The sequence below is a fragment of the Xiphophorus hellerii genome, chromosome 18, assembly GCF_003331165.1.
Source record: "Xiphophorus hellerii strain 12219 chromosome 18, Xiphophorus_hellerii-4.1, whole genome shotgun sequence".
Taxonomy (NCBI): domain Eukaryota; kingdom Metazoa; phylum Chordata; class Actinopteri; order Cyprinodontiformes; family Poeciliidae; genus Xiphophorus; species Xiphophorus hellerii.
This window is the reverse complement of record NC_045689.1, coordinates 23,839,872-23,861,920: the sequence shown is the minus strand read 5'-3', so window position 1 is coordinate 23,861,920 and position 22,049 is coordinate 23,839,872. Positions and strand designations below refer to the sequence as shown.

At 40.0% G+C, this 22,049-nt stretch overlaps 1 protein-coding gene across 4 annotated transcripts in view; it reads left to right on the top strand.

Annotated features, from left to right (window-relative positions):
- Window positions 1–22,047, top strand: part of npas1 (neuronal PAS domain protein 1) — a 56,798-nt gene extending 34,751 nt beyond the window's left edge. Inside the window, exons 6-12 of one of the 4 annotated variants that reach the window (XM_032545850.1) lie at window positions 10,263–10,437; window positions 10,579–10,691; window positions 12,788–12,984; window positions 13,238–13,344; window positions 13,489–13,636; window positions 16,000–16,112; window positions 17,373–22,047. In XM_032545850.1, coding sequence (XP_032401741.1) covers window positions 10,263–10,437; window positions 10,579–10,691; window positions 12,788–12,984; window positions 13,238–13,344; window positions 13,489–13,636; window positions 16,000–16,112; window positions 17,373–18,436 — 1,917 coding nt within the window. In that variant the 3' untranslated portion in view covers window positions 18,437–22,047. Of the gene's footprint in view, window positions 1–10,262; window positions 10,438–10,575; window positions 10,692–12,787; window positions 12,985–13,237; window positions 13,345–13,488; window positions 13,637–15,999; window positions 16,113–17,372 lie in introns of all 4 variants that reach the window. The other 3 variants (XM_032545852.1, XM_032545851.1, XM_032545849.1) reach the window with 3 other exon arrangements.
- The last annotated feature ends 2 nt before the right edge of the window (window positions 22,048–22,049 follow it).

The following is a 22,049-nucleotide window of genomic DNA, read 5'->3' as shown; positions in this document are numbered from 1 at the left end:
TAAAAGCCACATTGATTGTAGGGAGGGGGGAAAAACACCAAGGGGGATGGGAAGATAGATAGAGACAGCAAGCGAGAGAAAGAGAGTGGTAGGAAAGGAGAGGAGGTGTGATAAGAGGAAGATGAAGAGGGATGGGTACAGCACGAGAAAGGAGGGGAAAGAAAAGTACAATTACAAGAGTAATTGAGTGTATTTTTACATGAAAACTTGCAGTGATTTAGTGTTATTGATGGCAATAAAAAGAATAATGTTGGAGTCTAAACCCTAACTCTGTCCTATTCCAGAGTTTAACATTCACATGGCAACTTCACAATGAAAAGCAATTGATCAGCGTTAATCTTTCTTTTGTCTGTTGTGACGCTACAGTAAAGCCTTTATGACCTACAGGAGATGCAGGCAAAACTTACTTAATACTTAAGCCAAGGCAGACAGTTCAAGTGTTTTCTGGGATGGGGCTAACTTTGTATTGCAATCATTTGGTTTTAGAAGGCAGGCCTCTATGCACTAATGTGCATCCTGGTCCAAGGCAGTTCCTGTATGAATGCTTCCCTCACCAAACCCCAGGTTCACTGTTCAAATATGTGTTCCAGTGGGGCGTGCTGTGGTGGCGCAGGGGATTAGCACGCCCCACGTTTGGAGGCCTTAGTCCTCGACGCGGACGTCTCGGGTTCGACTCCCGGTCCTGACGACCTTTGCCGCATGTCTTCCCCCCTCTCCTCACCCTTCTTCCTGTCTGCCTACTGTGGAAAAAATACAATGCAATATCTTTATATTTAGGTTTTCAAGCCTGCTTTAGATCCTCTTGGTGCTAAACAAAGAAAATAAATGCTTTCTGTGTTTCACAATTTGATCTAAACTTTTCATATATCTCAGAATGAATCCATTTTAGGACTGTTTTAAACATCAACAAAACATTTAATTGTGATACTATTATCACAATAGTGAAAATAGTATCACGCTGACGTTTTTAATGAATATATAGATTGGAGGTAATTCTTGGACTTTTCACAATTTAAATTTGTTTAACGAAACCCAAATTGCATTTTGTGAGCTTCAGCTGTTCGGCCTCTGAAAACATAAATCAAGTTTGAGCCATGAGGTCACTGACTGTCTTTCTGACAGGCCGAATATGTTACTAGCAAGCAGAAGTTTTACAAATGGTTAAAATATGTCAAATAACAAATATTTACTGCAGACAGTCCTTTGTAAGTGCAATATGGCACACAATATTGCCATGATATTGTGATTCAATATATTGTGTAAATCTAATCTAGTTAACTTTTGGCCTGTCTGAATATTTATGCTTTATACTAAAAGTCATCAAATGTCGTCCTGATCTCCTAAAAACAGTGAATCAGTCCTTTAATTTTGCTCAGAATAGAAATCTGGGGTTTTTGCTCAAATGTTGGACACTATCTCAGTGCGTTGTTTGGCCAAATATTCTTGACTGGACAAGTATGAAATACAATTAATCAATAAAATAAATCATTTTAAGTTAAGACTAACAGGTATTGTTTTTGTGTTTTTTTACTCTCTGTGCTTATGCCATGCCATATTGCCAATATCATAAACGTTTCACACATTGAAACACATAGCCATCTTTAAAAGATCTTTAGTTTTTGTTTTGGGTTGTTGCTCACATTTTAGATCTGAAAACACTTTCATCCCTCTTATACAGAACCTGTCTTTTCTACCAGAAGAGCCTGATGGGCAAACATTTTCATGCTGTTTATACTTTGATGTAATAATTTGATGAATAATACGATCAATGTAAAAGAAAAATGTACTGAAGGATGACCAGACTCCTTTTATCTCCTTATAAGTGCCTTAAAATAAATCAAATAAATTCAAATATTAAAAATTCAATAAACTAACCTCTTAGAAGCCTACAAAGTCATAATATCATCATCATCTAAGCTTATAAGAATACTAATCATGGTTTAGGTAAGCATCTACATTTGAGGACAGGCATAAAAAAATCTTTCTGTATTTACTCTGAAATCCTAACAAACTTTTAGTCAGATTTAAAGTGAGGAAAAGATGGTTACACTGTGCGTTCTTTTAAACAATGTTTAGGTTATTTAAACCTGCTGCGGAACCTTTTTAACCTTTTCAAACAGATGTTAAAACAAACATCTGCATGCTCTCTTGTAAAAACATTAACAATGTTAGACCAGAAAGATGACGGACTAACAGGTGGACCAGTGACAGGAGGGAAGAAATAAAGAAAGAAAGAAAGAAAAAGAGAGAGCCAGACAGACAATTAACAGACAGAGAGAAAATAAAGCGAGGGAATAAGGGAGGAAAAAAGTGAGACAGTGAGTGTGTAAATAGAGCTTAAACGTGCAGTAGGAATGAAATTCGCCCTGGGATTGCCTAGGTAAACAAGGCAGCCGAGACTTCTGTGGAGACGCTAATAAAACAGAGCTGTTCTTATCAGCTGAGCAGATGGCCTAACCCATCACATCTACTCAAACAGGGCCTAAGCCATCAGCATTCTAATGAAATTATTTATGATCGAAGATTACATTCGAAACCTTGAACACACAACGCCACAACTACCTGCCTAAAAAGACGTGAGCGGGCGGAGATAGCAGGAGGTTTATGATCGGAGAAAGAGGGTGCGAGGGAACGCGCCAGAGGGAGCGTGTCGTGTGTTAACGGGCGCGAACAACGAAGACGGAAAAAACCCCATATATACAGAAAAGAAAGGGAGAAAGAATTGAGGGTAGGAGGGAAAGGACAAAACCATTTTGGTATGCTTTGTTGGCGAGTGGAAGGCGGTCGCCGGGGAAAGGGGAAGGACAGACAAACAAACGAGGCTCTGAGTGGAAAAGTAGAACTGGTGGTTTGTTTTAGAGGGCATGTAGCCCCCGTGGATCGACCCTCCCGCTCTGCGTCTCGCGTCCCCCTTTTCCCTCCCCACCCCTTCCGCCTGACCCCTCTGCCCCGGCTTACACCCCGGGCCGCTCCCCTGACAGTGGGGTTGCTTAGCCGACTTAGCTTAGGTCAGGCACCTTGACCAAGGGCACAGCCCCGTCTCACCACCCCCCTCCTCCACCACCCCCCGGTGCCTCTACAGGTATTTATTTATTTGTTTTATTCCCCAGCAATCCTCATATAACATCTCACAGTGGGACAAAAAATGAGGATGAAACAGGAGGAGGAGACAGGAGGCAAAAAAAGGATGGAGAAGTAAGAATACTGTCCAGTGGAAGGGGGAAAAAAGGATAAATAGGCTAAAGAGAAAGGAGGAAGAATGGGAGATGGAGGGAGGAGAGAATTGATCTGCGAATGGTTAGTATGCAGCCCCCCCTCCCCCAACAACCCCCTCCCTACTTCTTCCCTCTCCCATCAGTCAGTGAAGGCTTCTAGTGTGTTGTGGACCACTGCCCGGATGCCTCATACATATTAAAGCCCCCTGCTATTATTTATATCATGTCTCTCCTCCTCCCCCCACCTTGCTCCATGCCCCTCCACACCACCATACATACATGCACGTGGATTTCAGTCTGCACACACACACTCACACACAGATGTTCTGACAGACACACACACACAATGACAGAAAAAAAAACAGACAGTCTGGTCACATACGCAGCGAAACAGAGGCGTATGCGTGCTGTGGGCTCGCATACACGTCCCACCCGCGTGCTTGCACGCACACACACACACACACCCACACACACACGCACACACACACTCACACAAATTTGAATGATCTCGGCGTCTCCTCGTGTCTCTCTCGCTCTCCATCCCATACCTGTTTTCGTGTCTGAGCCCGACTCATCCTCTCGATTGCACCGTCTTTTTCTCATCTTCTAATTTCTGCTTGATCGTTTTTCAATCCCTCCCTCCTGCCTGTGATGGAGTGATATTATTCGGATAGGTCTTAAGCCCCAGTAAAGCCCATAAGGACCTGTTTGTCTCGCTACCTTGTTTTCCAATGCCACAAGGCGGGGAAACTCTGCCTCTTTCATATTGTTTGTCCATTCGGACTCAGGGTTTGTTAAATTTGTCTTTGAATCGGAATAGATCTTGATTTAATTAAAAGAAAAATTTAAAAAAGCTCAACCTGAGCTTAATCCAAGGAGAGACCACACAATAATTGTTTTAAAGCATTAATGCTGATATAAAAGCATTAAATGGAGATGAAACAGGAGGAGAACAAATAAACTTAATCTCAGAACAAAAAAGAGTTGTCGCAGAAAAATAATTAAAGTTTGTATACACACTGAGGAGAAAAGGAATCAGAAAAAATAAACACTTTATTGTAACGATGTTAACATGTAGAAAATATTTATTTCATTTACATTTTTAGCATGTAGAATATTATCTACATTCTGAAGGCAGCAGAGCCTGGAACCAAACTCACTTCAAACTTTCTCTTATTTAGATAATCTAAATTCTCTAATGAAGGAGCAAAATGGATACATTCAATTTAGACAACAATGTCTGAACAATGAAATGCAGAATTTTGTCCACTAAAGACCCAAAAATGCACATTGTACAGCTAAATGTGAAGGCAACTTACTTAATTCACTGATACGCAAAAAAAGAAAGTCAGCCAAATGTTTTTAGTTTTAGAGTTATTTCCTTGTTTCCTTAAGATGTTTTTCCACTCACCATTAGCGTGATTGTCCTAAAAACGACTCATTAGACTGAAACTTTCAAACCATAATCAGAGCTGCAGAAGCCTCTTCTGAAGAAAGGAGAAATGTTTAAAGTCATAGAACAGAATAACAGAATAGAACTTTTTATTGTACAAATGAAAAGGGGAGGCAGACCTAGAAGGACATCTATTGTCTACAAAAGCTGTCTTCTTTCTGTTTATCACAGTAACATCACAGTTAACCAATTTCAAAAGGAAAATAAATTAAATCAATCTTTTGTGGCAGTACAGGTACATCTAAAATAAGGTTAAACATTTTTTCTTGCTCATTTCAAAAGGTGAAACTTGTAAAAAAAATTATTTTGTGTAAAAGTGCAACATTTCTCTCCTCTGGACAGATGTCCAGACGTCAGTCATCGACTCCATTCACTAACAAGAGGGTAAGCCACAAAAGGTCATTGCTGAAGAAGCTGGTTGTTCACAGAGTCCTGTATCCAAGTGTATTAACAGAAATGCGATTAACCCTGGTAATCTGGTGCACTTTTTCCTTCCACTGAATTTCCTATGAAAATGCTTGGATTTATCACTGTACAAATGTGATAAATCGATAGATAGCTTTTTTAGCAATGATATTTTGTGGCTTAGCCTTCAATCAATCAACCAATCAAGTTTATTTGTATAGCACAATTCAGCAACAAGGCAGTTTGAAGTTTTTTTATATCATAACAATGTAAAAAAAAATGTCAATGACTTGATATCTGTCAATTCTGCAACCCTCCTCATGATTGTACAGCTTACTGATCCAGACTGTGAGACCCTTGCATATTTATTCAGTTGATTAGTTAATTTGGTTGTGACACCATTAGCTTCCAATATTTAACTTTTTAACAATCTACATGTATAAGTTTCACTCTCTAAAATGTAACAAAAATATTAAATTTTTTTACAATAACTATATTTTTTTTAGATGTATCTTTATTCCAAGTCCTGCGACATTTATTACTCTGTCTGTAAACAAATGTGAACTTAAAGCCAATTTTTTTTTTATTTATGAAGGCGGACATAACTTATTTTTCTCAATCAATGCTCAGAAGGTTGTATTGGTATTTCAAGCTGCTTTTTTCTAATGTGCATTACTCTGCATATTCTGTTTTTGCTTACACTGAATGTTTTGCCATTTGCAAAATGGACAAGACTCATCATCTTTTTCTGGGGGTTTTCAAAACTGCAATGAATTTTAGAAGAACATCTATTTTCAAAGAAGCTAAAGTTTTTTTAAAAACACTAATCAAATAGTTTAATATTACATGCATAGTGTTGAAAATAAAGTGCTAACTTTACGGCATAGGAACTATAATATGAAAGTAAAAAAGAAGAAAAAAACCCATCCTTTTTGTTAAATGAGATAAAATAGGATTACTACATTGATAATCCTGTTTCTTGAACCACCCTTAAATGTCTGTTGAAACTCTCTGGAATATTAAAAGCGGTTTTGTCTGTCACAGTAAAGACAATATTCTCCCTGTGAGATGCACCATCACAGCTGGAAATACTTGAGGGGCGCCAGAGAATAGCGTGCAGAAGCCCCAACATGATGCAAACAGTATGCTGAGGAAAAAGGAGTGTTTTATTTAAAGCCCTGTGAGGATACCGGATGTGACTACCCAGACAGTCATAATGATTTATGCTAATATCTGTACTACATGTGTGAAAGTAGCATGCAAGCCAGCAGGAAGGAACAAGTTATCAGTTGGGTTTGTTGAAATGTTCATGTGCAGAGTTTACACTAAGGTACTGATGTGATGCTAATCTCAAAAAGGCTACTACAGTACCCTGTAAAGGTGTTCACCTTCAGAAACATTTTCACATTTTGTTCTGCTAGAACCACAAAGTCCAATGTGTTTTATTTGTACCCTAAATAAATGCAATCATGTTGCTCTCAGAAGTCACCTAGTTAGTAATTAAAACACACCAGTGTGTAATTTAACCCCTGTGTAGATAAGAAGAGCCTTGTGAAGGTCAAGGAGCACACTAGAAAGGTCAGAGAGTTGTGGAGAAGTTTAACCAGCATTGGTTTATAAAGAAAAGTCTTTGAGCATCTTCCGGGAACTTACATACAAACTAATATTAAAAAACTAGATAACAAGGCCATTAACCAGAGAAGTAGCCAAATGGGCCGTGGTAACCCTGTAGATACTACAGAGATCCATTGAATCAAATGGAGGAATCTGATGACAAGACATACTTTAGTCACACACTCTACAAATCTAACGTTTAAAATAAAGTTGCAAGAAAATACTTTTTCTTGCAGCTTGTAAGCTTGTAGGGGACATCAAAACATGTGGAAGAAGGTGCTTTGACAGTAGAAGATCAACTGATAATTTGACCAGTTGGCAAAATGGGAAATTAACACCACTCATCATTCTGAACACATCATCTCCACAGTGACACACGGTGGTAGCAGCATCATGATGCGGAATGGCTTTTCTTCAAGTGGGACAGAGTTGGAGTTAAGGGGAAATAAATACAGAGCAATCCTGGGGGGAAAAAGTCCTTTTTGAGGCTGTACAAGATTTTATACTATAGGTACAGCTAAAGCTAAAGATCAACATATTCATGTTTTAGATTGACCTAGTCAAAGTCCACATAAGATCACTGTGTGAGGTCTGTATCCTTCACTCCCACTTTCTTACTAGCTCTCTCAATATTTGTGACCCTATAGCTTAATTGACACACCATACGATTCAATAAATGTATATCCACTGAATAGTTCACTTAAGCAATAAATAACCAGTGAATCTGCTTTGATTAAAACATTTTCATGTAAACTGAGGCTAAAAGTCTGAAATGACTCATTTTTGCAGTTAAAAAAAAAAAAAAAGAAAGAAAAAAACCTATAAAACAAGATCACAAAAACAGATGAAACCTCTGAGAAACAAATATTTTGTGCTTTTGTCTGTTAGACAGTAAAAAGGAAAATATTCTCCATGTTGTATGCATGTCTTGTCACTAGTGGAAATGCCAGAGGAGAACATGTTGAAGATGCAGCATGATGCCGTCAGTGTGCTAAGGGAAAGTGAGTGTTTTATTTAAAGTCTGCTGAGGATGTCGGATAAGACTACCCAGGTAGCCATAATGATTTATGCTAATATCTGTTCTACATGTGTAAGCATAGACAGTGGAAATAAACAAATTGAAATCAGTATGCAGTCCAACAGCAACAAATATAAACAGGTAATCTTATCACTTTGAGTTATTAAATTACATCCTGCTTTTATTACGTCTTCCAGAAAAAGCAAGGTGTGGATGTTCAGTGGCTTGCAGAAGTATTAATGTTTCATGAACATTTTAACATTTTGTTGATTGCAACCACAATTTTCCCGCCACCTGTGTGTAATTTATTATTGATCTCTGTAGAAATCCTGCGGTTTCGTGACGATCTCAGAGATCTGTCACAGCATTATAGAACAAACAGAATCGTAAAGACAGAGGAACACGGGGGGGAAAAGGTATGCGTGCATTTAAGGAGATGTATGGGGGGAAAACATCACACATGACCATCATGCTGAGGGAATGCTTTCCTTCAGCGTGGGAAACTATGCAGGGAAACTGGTTGGAGTTGATTGGAAGACGGATGGCGCTAAATTGAAGGCAATCTTGGAAAGAAAACCTTTTAGAGGCAACAACAGACTTCAGACCAACACAGATTTTCACCCTTCCTCATGGACGCTCTGTCACAATGTAACATAACTATCTAAGGTCCAGACTTAAATCTCATTATGAGATTTCCAACTTGATGAAGTTTTCAACCTTTATCAGGTTAAAAACTGGCAAAAACTTTCATTCCTTTTGTTTCTCTCCCTGTCTGTCCAAATACTGCAAATAAAGGCTAATAGTACCACGGAAACTTTTAAAAATAAAAATCTGTCAAGACTTCAAAAAGCATGTTCACAGACCTCATCAATCCAATCTGACTGATCTAAGGATATTTTGCCCAGAGGAATGGGGAATGTTTAACCAGAAGACTTGCAGCAGTAAATGAAGGAATGGAGTGAAGGGTGGCACTTGAAGCTACAGAATCTGGGGACGAGAAAGCAAACTGCACATATCCAGATGTCATTTGTTAAAGTACTTAAAACCCATGAGTATATTTTCTTCCCCTTTGTATTGGTCTGTTAGGAAGTTTGTAGTTGCAATAGGATAAAATATGAACGCCTTTGCAAGGTTCCATACATGGAGCTTCTCCATAAAAAAGTCCTATTGGCAACAGTTTTAGACCAATTTATGTTCTCTATCTCCACATCTGTGACAGGGAACTGAACTTATTCTTTTGATTTTATAAAAGATTCTGGTCGTATCGTCTACCAGAGACTTCTCTTCCTTCTTGCAGAAGTTAGATCCAGTTACTCTTAGTCTAAACAGTGTGTGATTGCAGATGTCCCTTTAGAGAGAAAAGAAGCAGAATCTGTGTTGATGCTCTTGTAGTCATGCAGGTGATAAATTTCCCCTAATGAAAACATATGTTTTAACCAACTTCAGCATTGTCACCCTTTTAGCCTCCATATTTAGATTTAGACACAGTCGCACTATTTTCCACAAAAACACAAATTCATAGATTGGGTTCTGTGAAGTTCCATGGGACCTTTGGCAGCTCTTCTATTTGTTTTTTGTTTTTTTATCCAGCCCTTTTCTTCCATCCCCGCTCTCTCTGATGGGGTTTCCTTCTCGGCCTCCTTCACCCTCATTGCTCCACTCCCTCCTTCTTTACTCTTCTTCCGCTCTTCCCTGGCTGTGATGTCCTTGAGGACCAGCTGAAGCTCCCATAAAGCCTGCAGTAAATGGCTCTAATCCGGTAATAAATGGTTGTGTCCTACAGACAAGGGTGTGAGGCTGCTGTGGCCGTGGGTTTTATCAGATGGAATGGTTTTGCCACACAGACACACAAGTTGCGGAAACACACAAACGTTCACAGATGTAACAGAAGCTGCATACCATAATAGAAGGCCTTTACACCCCGATATTGTTTCCGTCTCTCTCTCTCTTCCTCTCTCTCTCTCACACACACACACCCCTGCACACTCATTTATACACCTTCAGATGGAATCACAGCGTCTTAGATTGTGCAGCTTTTATGGATGCCATGCAACAGCAGCACCATTATTACCTTTAAATGATTAGAGATGCGACTGTGATGTATTATGATGATAGCATCGTATGGAGCTGTTGCACCACTCTTTATGCCGGCTGGGGAAGACTGTAACTGAAAGAAGGAGCAGGGAGAGACACAATAGGAAGAATAGTAATGTGACCTTTTGAGATAGTTGGAGTTCACCTGTATTTAATCAACAAATACAATTGATTTTTATCTCTCCAGGTTTTATTTGTGTACCACTGTAGTGACATAGCCCTGTGAGGCTGGATTGTGTTATGTGGGTGTGTGTGTGTGTGTGTAAGATGGGTGGGGGGATGTCTTACAACCTCCTCATTCCTTGTTGAGTAGTAACCCAGAGCGGTGCTTTCATTTTCCTGTCATAACATATATTGATTTTTTTTTTTTTGCCCTACCCATGTGTGTGAGCTGTACCTGCACACGCTTTGCTGTTTGTGCTCTAAGCGTTGGACTCTGATGGGTGGCTGTGCCTCCGTTCAGGTGGAGCTGACCGGCAGCAGCGTGTTCGACTACATCCACCCAGCGGACCACGTGGAGATGGCCGAGCGGCTGGGGATCAAACCGCATCTGCGGGCCGAAGCCGGCTGCCACATTGCCCCCGACAGCGCCTCCAGCACCGCCTCCACCTCTTCACTAGCCGGTACCCCTGAGCCTGGTACTTTTTGTCCTGTAATAAGGAGCTAAATTTTGATTTTTGCCATTTCCCTAGGCAAAGTCTCTCGCCACATAATATAGAAGTGGTATTTTTTACTTTGCTTATCAGTCATTAAAATGGTATTTTGATCTTTGACAGCAGGTCCCTCCAGTCCTCATTCTGCTGCTGATGATCCTCCAGAACGTGGCTTTTTCATCCGAATGAAGTCCACACTCACCAAAAGAGGCCTACATGTCAAATCCTCCGGATACAAGGTGAGGAGTTCACCATAATCTCAAAATATTCATTCACTAACATTAGGTAGAGATTACACTTTCACACCGATCATGATATGCCTATTGTCTGAAATAGAGGAAGTGCTGTTATTACCAGAGTTTTTGAACAATCTGGATTTTCTTGACTGGTTACAGATTTCCAGTTTTATTTTTTATTTTGTTTGATTTGCCGTCTGCCAATGCCAGTTTTTTCTTCTTTTTTTTTTTTAAACAATTCTGATATTTTCAAGGATTATAACAAGTAAAAAACAAAATCAAATGCTGCAGGTTATTTGATAGATGTATTATTATTGTATTCAAGATTAAATTACAAGTAGCCACATTTTTGCATAAACTTTATCTCTTTTCTTAACAAACTTGATGTGCATCAAAGTACATTCTGTTGGTCAATGTGGTTAAATTTAGACTGAAAATAGTAGGAAATCATAGTTTTTATGCTTTCTATAACTCAGGAAATGAATTTTGATTTTTCATTGTTCAACCTGCAGATCAGAGCCAATCTCTGGCACTGTTTTTTTTTTTTTTTTCAGCACCCGTAGCATTTTCATCAGCTATATTGAGCATAAAGGCCTCTGGGTAACTTTGCCCCCTCACCAATGTGTGCTCTCATTTATACCCATGAGTTGCCATTTTGTCCCTTCCTAATTGCGTTTTGTACCTACAATAATTTCACACCCAGCTTACTCAAAGCATTGTGAAAAAATCCATTGACAGTCATAAAATGCTCACACAGTACGCATAATTTAACTTAATAGTTTATTATTTTCAGCTTAGTTGCATTTATTTTGTTCGGGTGACAAAATAACCCAGGAAAAATATTCTACGGATAAAATGTGGAACACACTAGTTCCATTTATTTGGTTCTCATCTTCATTTGACCTTTTGAGTATTATGAAATATGACAGATTGTGTCCCCTCATTAAGAAAAAGATGACTTCCTGATGACATTTTTTTGTCCTACCGTTTTATAACTACGAGATAATTACAGAAGGCTGGTGCCCAAACTTGGTGCCAAACATCCTTTCAAAAGTAAAGTCAGCTATGACACAATAAAAATTAATGCTAAACAATATAGGGTGAAATGAGTAGCACACACCATATAATACAGATTCTTCTGTCCTACCTGTTGCTGCACACAACTGGTCAGCTGGCGGAAAGAAGGCAACTACAGATTTCCCTCCCTTTGAAATTCAAATTTGTCTTCTTGGAAATGTTTCTTTGTGGAAAAAACAGCCAAGTTGTAAAAAATTCCAAAAAGCATTGCCCATCACGCTTTGTAGTTTACACTGTCATAAGCATCATTTCTGTTTAGTTGTCGACCACACGGTCCTTAATCAACTAATTAATATTCAAACAAATGTTATGGACAACTTTTCTTATAACTATAATTATCATTAAGTCACTTTGTCTTAACAAAATTAGGAAAACATTTTTCTGTTTTAAATCGAAGCAGTAAGATAATCCTGTACATTATCACAAAAGATTTTTTGATACTCTGACGTTCTAAAATCTATGAACATTTTACCTCAGGCAATCTCATTATATCCAGAGAATAAACAGCAGAGATGGAAAGAGTATAAAAATAGTGTTGTCAAGTAAAAGTACAGTTACTTTGATAAAATTTTACCTCGTAAAAGTTTAATTTAAATAAAAGGTACCTTTAGTCAATACAAATTATAATCATAAGCAGCAGATAAAACTGGTACTGTTGATGTTTAAATATTGTACAGAATGTTTATTTGGTCATAGCACAGATTAATTTCCACCACTGCTAAACAGGAACATTATGTTTACCTATTTTTGGTTGGACCTCTAGGTTTTGTTTCTTGCTGCCCAGAGTTTCACAGCAGTCTTGTTTCCTGGCTCTGACCTTATCACACACTAAACCAACCCATCTCACAGAGTACACCGCTCCCGAAGCTGTAATGTCAAACCAGCTCCATTTTTGTTTTGGTATTTTGTTTACAGCATTCACCCTGTCCAATTATTCGGTTCGATCTCCACTTAGATGTATCGATGCGTTAGTTTGTGCTCCTACTTGGCTTTGTTTTTAAGGACCACGCTCTGCTTGTCAGGTCATCCATGTGACCGGTCGGATCCGCTGCCGCCCCGCGCTCGTCCCGGGTTCCACGCGCTCAGTCTATCGCCCGATGGGCTTGGTGGCTCTCGCACACACGCTCCCGCCCTCCACGCTCAACGAGGTCCGCATGGAGAGCAACATGTTTGTCTTCCGAGTGAACATGGACTTGCAGGTCACATATTGTGAAAACAGGTAGCTTATTTTATTATCATAATTTCTGTGCGGACAATAAGTGCCACCGCACATTTGTCCAATGTGTGAATTTTTGTTTTATGTAGTTTTTTTTTTTTTTTTCTTTCTGGAGTGTGCCCACATTCATGTTTTTTCATGAGCGGCTGGCAGAATCCCCAGCCAGCTGGTGGTTTTTAGAAAATACATCTGCTTCTGTTTAGTTGACAAATTACTTTTTTCTTTTTGTTTGTTTTTTTTATCCATTGCTCCACAGGATCTCAGAGTATATGGATCTGACCCCAGCGGAAGTGGTGGGACATACCTGTTATCATTTCGTCCATGTGGAGGATCTGGAAAATATCCGGCAGAGCCACGAGGACCGTGAGTCACACACACATTTTCACATGCAGACAGCTTCTCACTAGTGATATTGGGATGCGATAGGTGTGCATTGTCTGGTTGTGCAAGGCGCCCTCTGCTGCCACATTTCTGAACTAACCAACTTCTCTGCTTTCTCACCGTTAGTGCTGAGGAAAGGCCAGGTGGTGACGGGCTACTACCGCTGGCTTCAGAGGAGAGGAGGTTACCTGTGGATCCAGTCCACTGCCACTGTCTCCATCAATCACAAAGCCCCCCATGAGCGCAATGTCATCTGGGTGAACTACGTCCTGAGGTCGGTCCAGCAGCTGCACATTCGCAGGCTCTTATCAAATAAAGCTGTTGTTATATGCGGACAATATTATGCCTGTGTGCAGAAATCCTTCCGGGGGGGGAATAGGTGATGAAACATGCAGGGATTATTGGTGGAGATTTGGAGGTTACTGAGAAAGTACTGACTTCAAAGCGTATTATTTTTGAGCTTGTTAATTCTGACAGCCTTAACACAAACTGCTGAAATAAAGCACGACTTAGAAATATAAGTGCTTTCATTATTTTTAAGGATACCTGGAGAGAGAGAGAGAGAGAGAGAGAGAAAAAGGGCAAAGTGTTGGAGAAACCAGAGATTTATGGGTTTTTTTTTCCAAGTTCTCCTTTTTGTTTCTTCAGTCCACAGAATATTTTCCCAAAAGTCTTGTTAATTATGAAGATGTTTTCTAGCAAATGTGAGATAGCCCTTTACATCAATCTTTTTATTATTGTTTAATTGTGAGCACAAGCCAGTGTAGAGTTGCAATACATCCATCTCAGAGAAAACTAAACGAGAATGCACAGTATGAAATTTTGTTAATCTACTTGTTGCATTCTATATAGAGGAGTAGGCAGCTTACCATGTTGAATAAACAAAGATCATTAGACTGTAACAAGCGTAGGGCATTGTGCAATGCACACGCAGCTCCGCCCTGCTCTGCTCCTATCAATCACACATCTCAGATGATTTGCACTTGACTCACCCTGTGGCTACAACAAGTAGCAAAATGGAGCAGGAAGATTTTAAAAACAGGAGAAGTTATACTGCTTACTAAGACTATGCTCTAAAAACTAAAATGTAATTAAAATCATATGTCATGTCTACTTGGGGCTCTGGCCTATAATTAAATTTATAGGATCAGGTTCCGACACAATGCCTACAGGCTCAGGCCGAGTCAGGCTGGATTTTTTTTGTCCCAGTCTAAACTCTACTCTTTATATGTTGTTTCTTTTGTCACAGTTTTGCTACTATTTTTGGTGATTTCTGTCCAGAGAAGATTCATCACTGTTTCATGTTTTCTCCATGTATGGATACTGTGGGCTACTGAATTCTCAAAACCTTGGGAAAGGTTTTGCAGCACTTCCTAAAAAACAATACATGTCATCGGCACTGTTCTTCATCGTTCCATCTTCTTTAGATTGGTGCATGTTGCATTGCATTTTGAGAGCTTTTAGCCAACTTTATGCTGTCAGACTGGGTTTTTTTTAATGTAATTTGTGGATTCTTCACGTCTGATTGTAATCAGGCAAAAAGCTAATTCGGCATTTAATAAGGGGGACATTTTAACTTTCACACGGGGCCTGGTGGCTTTGGATTTCCACCTAATGAATTAATCAAATCATCGTTTGAAAACTGTGTTTACTTCATTCTTGTCTGAATGACAAAAGCAATGTATATTACTTTGGAGGATGTTTAGAGTTAAGGTATGGGGGATTGTCACAAAGGAACCACAGATCGGAATCTCATTTTCTCTTCATTGTCACACTTGTTTCTTCTTTTAAAAGTTACATTTTAAAAAATACAGAAAGGATTATTTTAAAAGTTACTTTGAATCAGTTAGTAAGCTGTTTGAAAGTCCTCATAGTTTCTGTGGTGTGATCCAACATTATTAGTATGCAGCAATATAACAATGCCTTCTTGTTATTCAGCTCTGTTGCTCTGAATTAGCAGATATGATCCTATTGAAAAGCTTTTAGGCTGAAACGCAACATTTCAAATGTCTTCACCTTGTTTTTAAATATAAATTACCTTTTAAATGTTGTATTACTCTTGGTTATATCTTAATGTATTTTATACATACACACAAACGCATGCAGAGTAGCTAAATGCTGGCTCTACAACTAAGCAGTCAGACAAAAACAAGAGGAGTAGGCTGAATTTCAATGCTAATTAGACTAAAGCTATATAATTAGTACAAATGGATGTCAGAATTTTAGGTCTGAATGGTGTTTTAGTTAATTAGTGTTGTAATTACAAGAGCTCATTAACTTCTCGAACAGCCTCCCCTCCTTGTCGGAGCTTAACTTTGTATAGGTGGGCTGCTAAATGGGACCCAGTGTGCATTTTTGTGTGTGTGTGTGTGTGTGTGTGTGTGTGTGTGTGTGTGTGGTAATGCGTATGTTTGTTTATTAAGGACTGTTTAAGGGGCCAGAGGTGTGTTAGGCAGAGGTTAGAAGCAGCTGAGGTAGTTTGACTATTGGAGGCTGTTATTTGCCTGATTATATGTTGTTTCTGTCTCTAAGTATTCACTCAAACTAGTGCTGCTGCTTTTTTTTTTTTTTTTTTTTTACGTAAGTGGATTTAAGTGGTTGATCATTTGTTTATCTCTCTCCTCTCTTTCCATCCAGTCGAACTGAGATGCCCGACACTCCCTTGGATCTGCTGCAGCTACCGGAGAGCATAAGAGCGGAGAGACTTCGAGTCAGCTCGTCCCCCACCGACGGCTCCCCGCAGGCCCGAGGTAGTGCTTATTACTTGTCATGCATGTAGAAAATACCAGTTCCCTTCATAAGTATTCACACTTGTGAGTCTTTTAGCTATTTGTCACGCTACAGCCACGAATGTCAAGGAGTTTTAACGGAATTTTATGTGAAAGAGAAGCAAAAAATAGTACAAATTTGTGACGTGGGAAGGAAATAAGTCTGAAAAGACGGCATGCATTTGTATTCAGCCTCCGTCTTATAGCACTAAAAATCAAATCCAGAATCCAGGAATTGCTAAAATCTGATGCCACACCTTGTTTGTTTACATAATGTGAAGAAGAAAATTGTGCTCGATGTCTTCTTCAAAGGTATTATGTATTTTCCAGGCACATAGTGCTATTCTATAGGTCATTTTATTTATTCGTTTAAGGTAATTTTATTTATATAGTACATTTTCAGCAACAAGGCATTTCAAAGCACACAATCAATGAACTATCTTATCTTCAGTTGTTGTAAAAATGCTGCCAAACATTTGACTTCGCAATTTAGCATTTTTGAAATCGGGCCTCTGTCTCTTTAAGAAGTTCCTGCTCTTTCTGACACTCCGCCTTCAGCATGATAGCGTTTCTCAAGTTGGCCTTTGGCAGCATTCTCAGGAGCGTTGTACTCAAAAGTAGTTTGAACGATGAGCTCAACACTTTAATAAGCAAGGAACACTTGGCACATGGAAGTGGCAGCGTCATGATGTGGGGATCTATTTCTTCAGCAGGGACAGGAATGATTTGTGCAGGGAAATTCTGGACATATCTGATGGAAGCTTCAACCCACTTTACTCTGTAGGGAAGGTTCACTTTCCAGCAGGACAATGATCCCAAAGCCACACACAAAAGTACAGAAAGTGGATTAATTTGTTAGAAGAGCCCAGTTAAAGTCCGAACATAAATCTGACTGTGAATCTGTGGCAGGATTTGATTCCCCATCAAATCTGAATGAGCTTGGGTTATTTTGCAATAAAGAAAAGATGAAATATTTTTCTAGAAGTCCAAAGAAAGATCTGCAGCTGTATTAAGAATTAGAAGTAAGTATTCATCTGATATCAGATGAATACTTTGCAAATATATAAAAACTATGTGTCTTTTTTCTTCAGTCTTTGCTGTTATGCACTACTTTACATTTTGGTTTGTCGCATAAAATCCTGAAAACATACACAGTTGTTGTTGCCTGACAGATGCTGGATGTGAGTACTTTAGCGAGGAACAGTGTCTACTCTCTTCATCGAAATTTATTTTCCTGCTCAGGTCAACCACCGGGGAAGACAGTCGGAAAGAGTGACCCTGACAGCAAAGGTAGAGAAAAATTTGCTGCCCCGGCCGTCCAATCAGAGGAGAGGAGGAAGCGCCTGCTAAGGTCCGACCACGAGGGAGCGCCTCCTGAGAGCCGGCGTCGCCTGGAGGAACTTCGACACACGGAGGAAGTGGTGTCAGCCTCCTCAGACCTCGAAAGCGAAGGCGATGAGGAGGAAGAGACGGAGTGGGAGCAGGGGGGCGACAGCGACAGACTGAAGCAGGAAGACAGCGGGGGAGGGGGCAAACAGGGCAGAGGAGGGGACGCCCCGACGGGAGGGGACAGAGCGGGCCGGGTGCACAACGGCCGGGCCGTCATCCAGCAGCTGAAAAGCGTGGTGGCACCGTCCACCCTGCCGCAAAGTCCCACCATCAAGACTGAACATGAGGTCCTGTCCACCGGAGGGCGCTGGGGGTCCCACACGCACGCCTCACAGCCCCAGCCGACGCACGCGCACACACCGTCCAGCAGCCTAAACGGCGACAGCCCCACCACCCCAATCCCGGATTCCTCGTCCAGCAGCGAGGCACCGCCGAAGGGTCTGTTCACCCCTCCGTCTCCCGCCCTATCTCCTGCCATGTCCGTGTCCTCCCCACAGCCCCGCGAGGACAGGGTCGTCTCCGGGATAGTGAGCCGCGGCGGCGCGGGCGGCGGCACTGGAAACGGCCCCGACTTCGAGCTGCTCCAAAGACTAGCGGGTGGCGCGGCCGGACGGGTCCTCTTCCACCCCCTCGCCCTCGGCCCGCAGGGCCCTCAGAGCCTCTACGCTCCCAGTACCATCCGCTACGCTCCACCGGAGCTGCCGCCCTCCCACCACCACGGTGGGGGCCATGGCGACAGCCTGCAGCTACGCTCGGACCACCACAAGGGACCCCCGCCGACCTTCTTCCCGCACTTGCAGCGGCTGGCCGGGCTGCCACCCTTCAGCGGTTTCTCACCGTCTGACAGCCCTTTCTCCTCCAGCCTGCCTTTCTGTATGAACGGACTGAGGGGGGCCGCGGGCACGGAGGAGGACTGAACCTCACCAGGGGAGAAGGAGAGAGGAGAAAATCAAAAATGAAGTGACATGACAGACCGAGAGACACTGCAAAAGGGCATGAAAGACAGAAATGGCCTCTAAGGACGTTACTAATTGGACAATGAGCTGAGTAACTGCAGTCTTGAAGAATGCGATACAAAAATCTACGGTGAACCAGTGACAGCAGCTCTCAGAGAAAACAGAACACGGACACTTTTGATTGGCTGTCCCTAAAGACGTCTCATCTCCGCAACAATACAGAACTCTGCTCTGTCCTTCTCTAGACGACCGCGTTGCTTTCTGTGTCTCTTCCACTTGGAGAAGCCATACTGTACATAGCTACGAACGAAACCACGAAGACCCTCAGCTTACATCCATGTCACTTTTACTCCAGTTAAACCAGTAGGAGGAGGACTCTTGCCAATGGGGGGATGAAAGGAGACATTTGGAGTAAAATGTTTTTATCATTGCAGTATTATAAAAGTATCTCTTCCACTGGGTTTCCCTTAATATAGGTAGAGATGACCTTTTGATGTTTTATATCGGATCTCTGAAAGATATTACAGGAGTGTTCATCAGTCAGCCATACTTAAAGCACAGTGTTGGGACAAAACCGTGAGTAACGTGGTCCCAGACATTCCAGTATTATATAAAGAGTGAAAAATTGCATCGCAGACAGTTGTTGTTTGAATATAAGATGGTAATTTGTTTGACTAAGTGTTAATTATAGTATATTCTTTATGAAGCTGAGGGTGTGTTTGTGTATGAAAGCCATACCGTTTTTTTCTTTTCTTTTCATTATTATTATTTTTTTAAAACATTAATTCATTGATGTAGGATCTTTGTTTCCAAACAGACAAATTAACGTAGTTTTATTGGATGTGAAATGTCATCCATTTTTCTTTTCCTTTTTTTTTTTTTTTTTTTTTTTTTTTTTTAAAAGTATATTTTTGAGAATGTTTAGAGGAGGACGTGGTGCAGGACAGAAATGTTTTTGTCACCTGGACCTCTTGTGTTTTTTATGAGCACTTACTGAAATTTGTTCCGGTGTGAACTCAATGCACTTGGTGACTCGGATGTTTGATCCTGTTAAAACAGAAAAACAACAGAAGTGGTCGTTAATAATATAGACTGACTGCAGAGCACTGAAGGGGGAGGGGCGGCGGTATTTGTGTTAAAAAAAATCATTAAAAAAAAAAAGACAGGTCGATAAATAGACCCTTGTGGTCATTAAAATATGACCATTTGGGGTCGATAAAACAAAGCTGTCAACTCGGTATAGGGTTTTAAATTAAAGTAGAGAAACGGGGCTCTCAACGTTAATTAGCATCTCCGGTAAAGATGTGCATGTGAAGTCATCTTTTATTGCAGCAGCATAATGCCACAATAAATACCTACTTTTAATTTGAATGCTAATATTCGGAGAGTATTAAAAGCAAAACGCCTGACGTTATGAAGTAATCATTTCCCACAATTAGTGATCCCCTGAAATAAATGTAACAAAAGCAGCAAACAAAAATGTGTGTTCTCCCCTTTTCGAAATTTATAAGATCACAAAGTGACTGATGGGTTTGGTACACTCAATAGAAGAACGCTCCTGTTGCCGCACACTGCTGTTCAGCTGGCTGAAAGTAGGCTGCTACACTTTACTCACCATTACAGGGATGACAAATTCAGCTGTTCACAATTATTCACAAAGTAAGGAAAGATGTACTTACTGTTATTATCGCTCAGATGGAATGCCAAGAAAGTTGCAGTATAAAATATAATAATACACAAGAGTATTTACACATGTAAGTGGAGAAAAATGGACAATCATCATTCTGTGTAAACTAAACGATCGTCACTCATGACTAATATTAAAACTGAAATTGGAGTCACAAAAAGGTTGAATAAATGCTTCGTAGTGAGAAAAAAATGATTAAAATAGCACTTGAATGCTAATATTAAATTTAGTTGATGTTTATTCTATCAATTTGCTTTAGTTTACGTATCAAAATTGGTGTAAAAAATTAATTTTGAGGATACCATTGCTAGATTTTAAGTATCAGTGGATTGCATAAAATTAAAAGGGTTGGGCATAATTGTTGCTTTTCTGTTTCATATAAAAGCTCTGAAATTAATCAGTGTTTAATGTATTCTCATACCAACCCACACGTGAAAGGGATTTATGTAAATTATTAAGTAAATTATGACGCCGTAGTGTTAGTTTTCTTCTTTTACTGAAAGGGATCTGGAGATTTAAATAAAACTCCAGAGAGAAGAGCTAATCAGGTAGATATGCTATAAAAAGACGTGTAAATGCTGGATCATCGAGATAGAAAAAGAAAGTTTAAAAAAGAACAAAGTGATTTAAAAACTATTAGAATTACATACTGGCCCATGCTGAGTAAGTCATTTAAAATAATAATCTATAATCTATTCCTGGGGTGTACCTACAATGCAACATTGAGACCCAATTTTTCTGTGCTACTTTCTAAAAGGGAAAAGACAGGAGAATGTTCAGTAAAGCAGGAAATGGGGAGGAAAAAAGCTTCTCACCTAAACCTTTCCACAGTCAGAGCAAGGATTAAAAAGTTGACTTGAAACAAAACTAAGCTGGAAAAGTCCCTGAGCTCATCTTGCCACCATGTACAGTTAGCAGGATGCTAAAGGAAGGAAATATATTTCCAAAGTTTTTCATTTCTGCAATGAAAGATGAATTCATTTTAAGCCTCTTTACACATCTTTATCAAGGAGGCCAATAAATGTTGTGGGCGACTCAAAGTGCAAAAAAAAAAGTTGGATTTATACTAATTAAAATGCTTTTCAAGGTCGAGAAAAAGGCATTTTCTACTTTTCAATTTGTGCTCGTACCGGACGAGACACTTGAGATCGAAGGGTATGTAATTTGACAACGTTAAAATCCTAAAGTTTGACATTTTTCACAAAAAAAATCTCTGCAATAATGCAGCCAGTACTTAATGCATTAAGTACTCCATAAATTATATTTAAAAAAAGAACTAAAAATTGTTTCTTAGCACTTTGGAATGAGGTCTTTTGCACCTAAAACACAGGAAAAAATGTCAAAAGCTTATAATATTGTGGGCTTTTTTTCTTTTTTGCCTTCACAATGAGATTATAGTTTAGTCTCCGCTGAGGATTTAGTTCACACACAAACCTGATGTTCCCAGTCCAATGTTTGGGAAGGGAGAAACCGTCCAATCTGCTGTGTGCAATACGCGCATATGTTGTAGCCGTCACAAATGTCGAGTGTGGGAGCGCACTTGTTCTCGGATGTTTACCGGTGTAAAACTGCGGGTGTGGATGCGGTTCTGAGTGTGTGTTTGTTGGGGTGCATGTGCGTGTGTGAGTGGTTGTCTTTTTGTTTCAGTCTTTTGTTCTCGTTGTTGCCGCATTAAAAAAACAAAAAAAACAAAAGAAAGAAGGAAAAAAAAAAAAGCTAACCCCTATGTCCATCACTGTGAATCTAACATTATCCTCCTCACATGTTTGTGAATATGTCGGCCGCCACCCATCGAAGAAAACGAACAAATGTAAAGAGCAAAAAATTTTAAAAAATGATGCAGATGACGATAACAATAAAATATTCCAGTAGAGGAGCACAAGTATA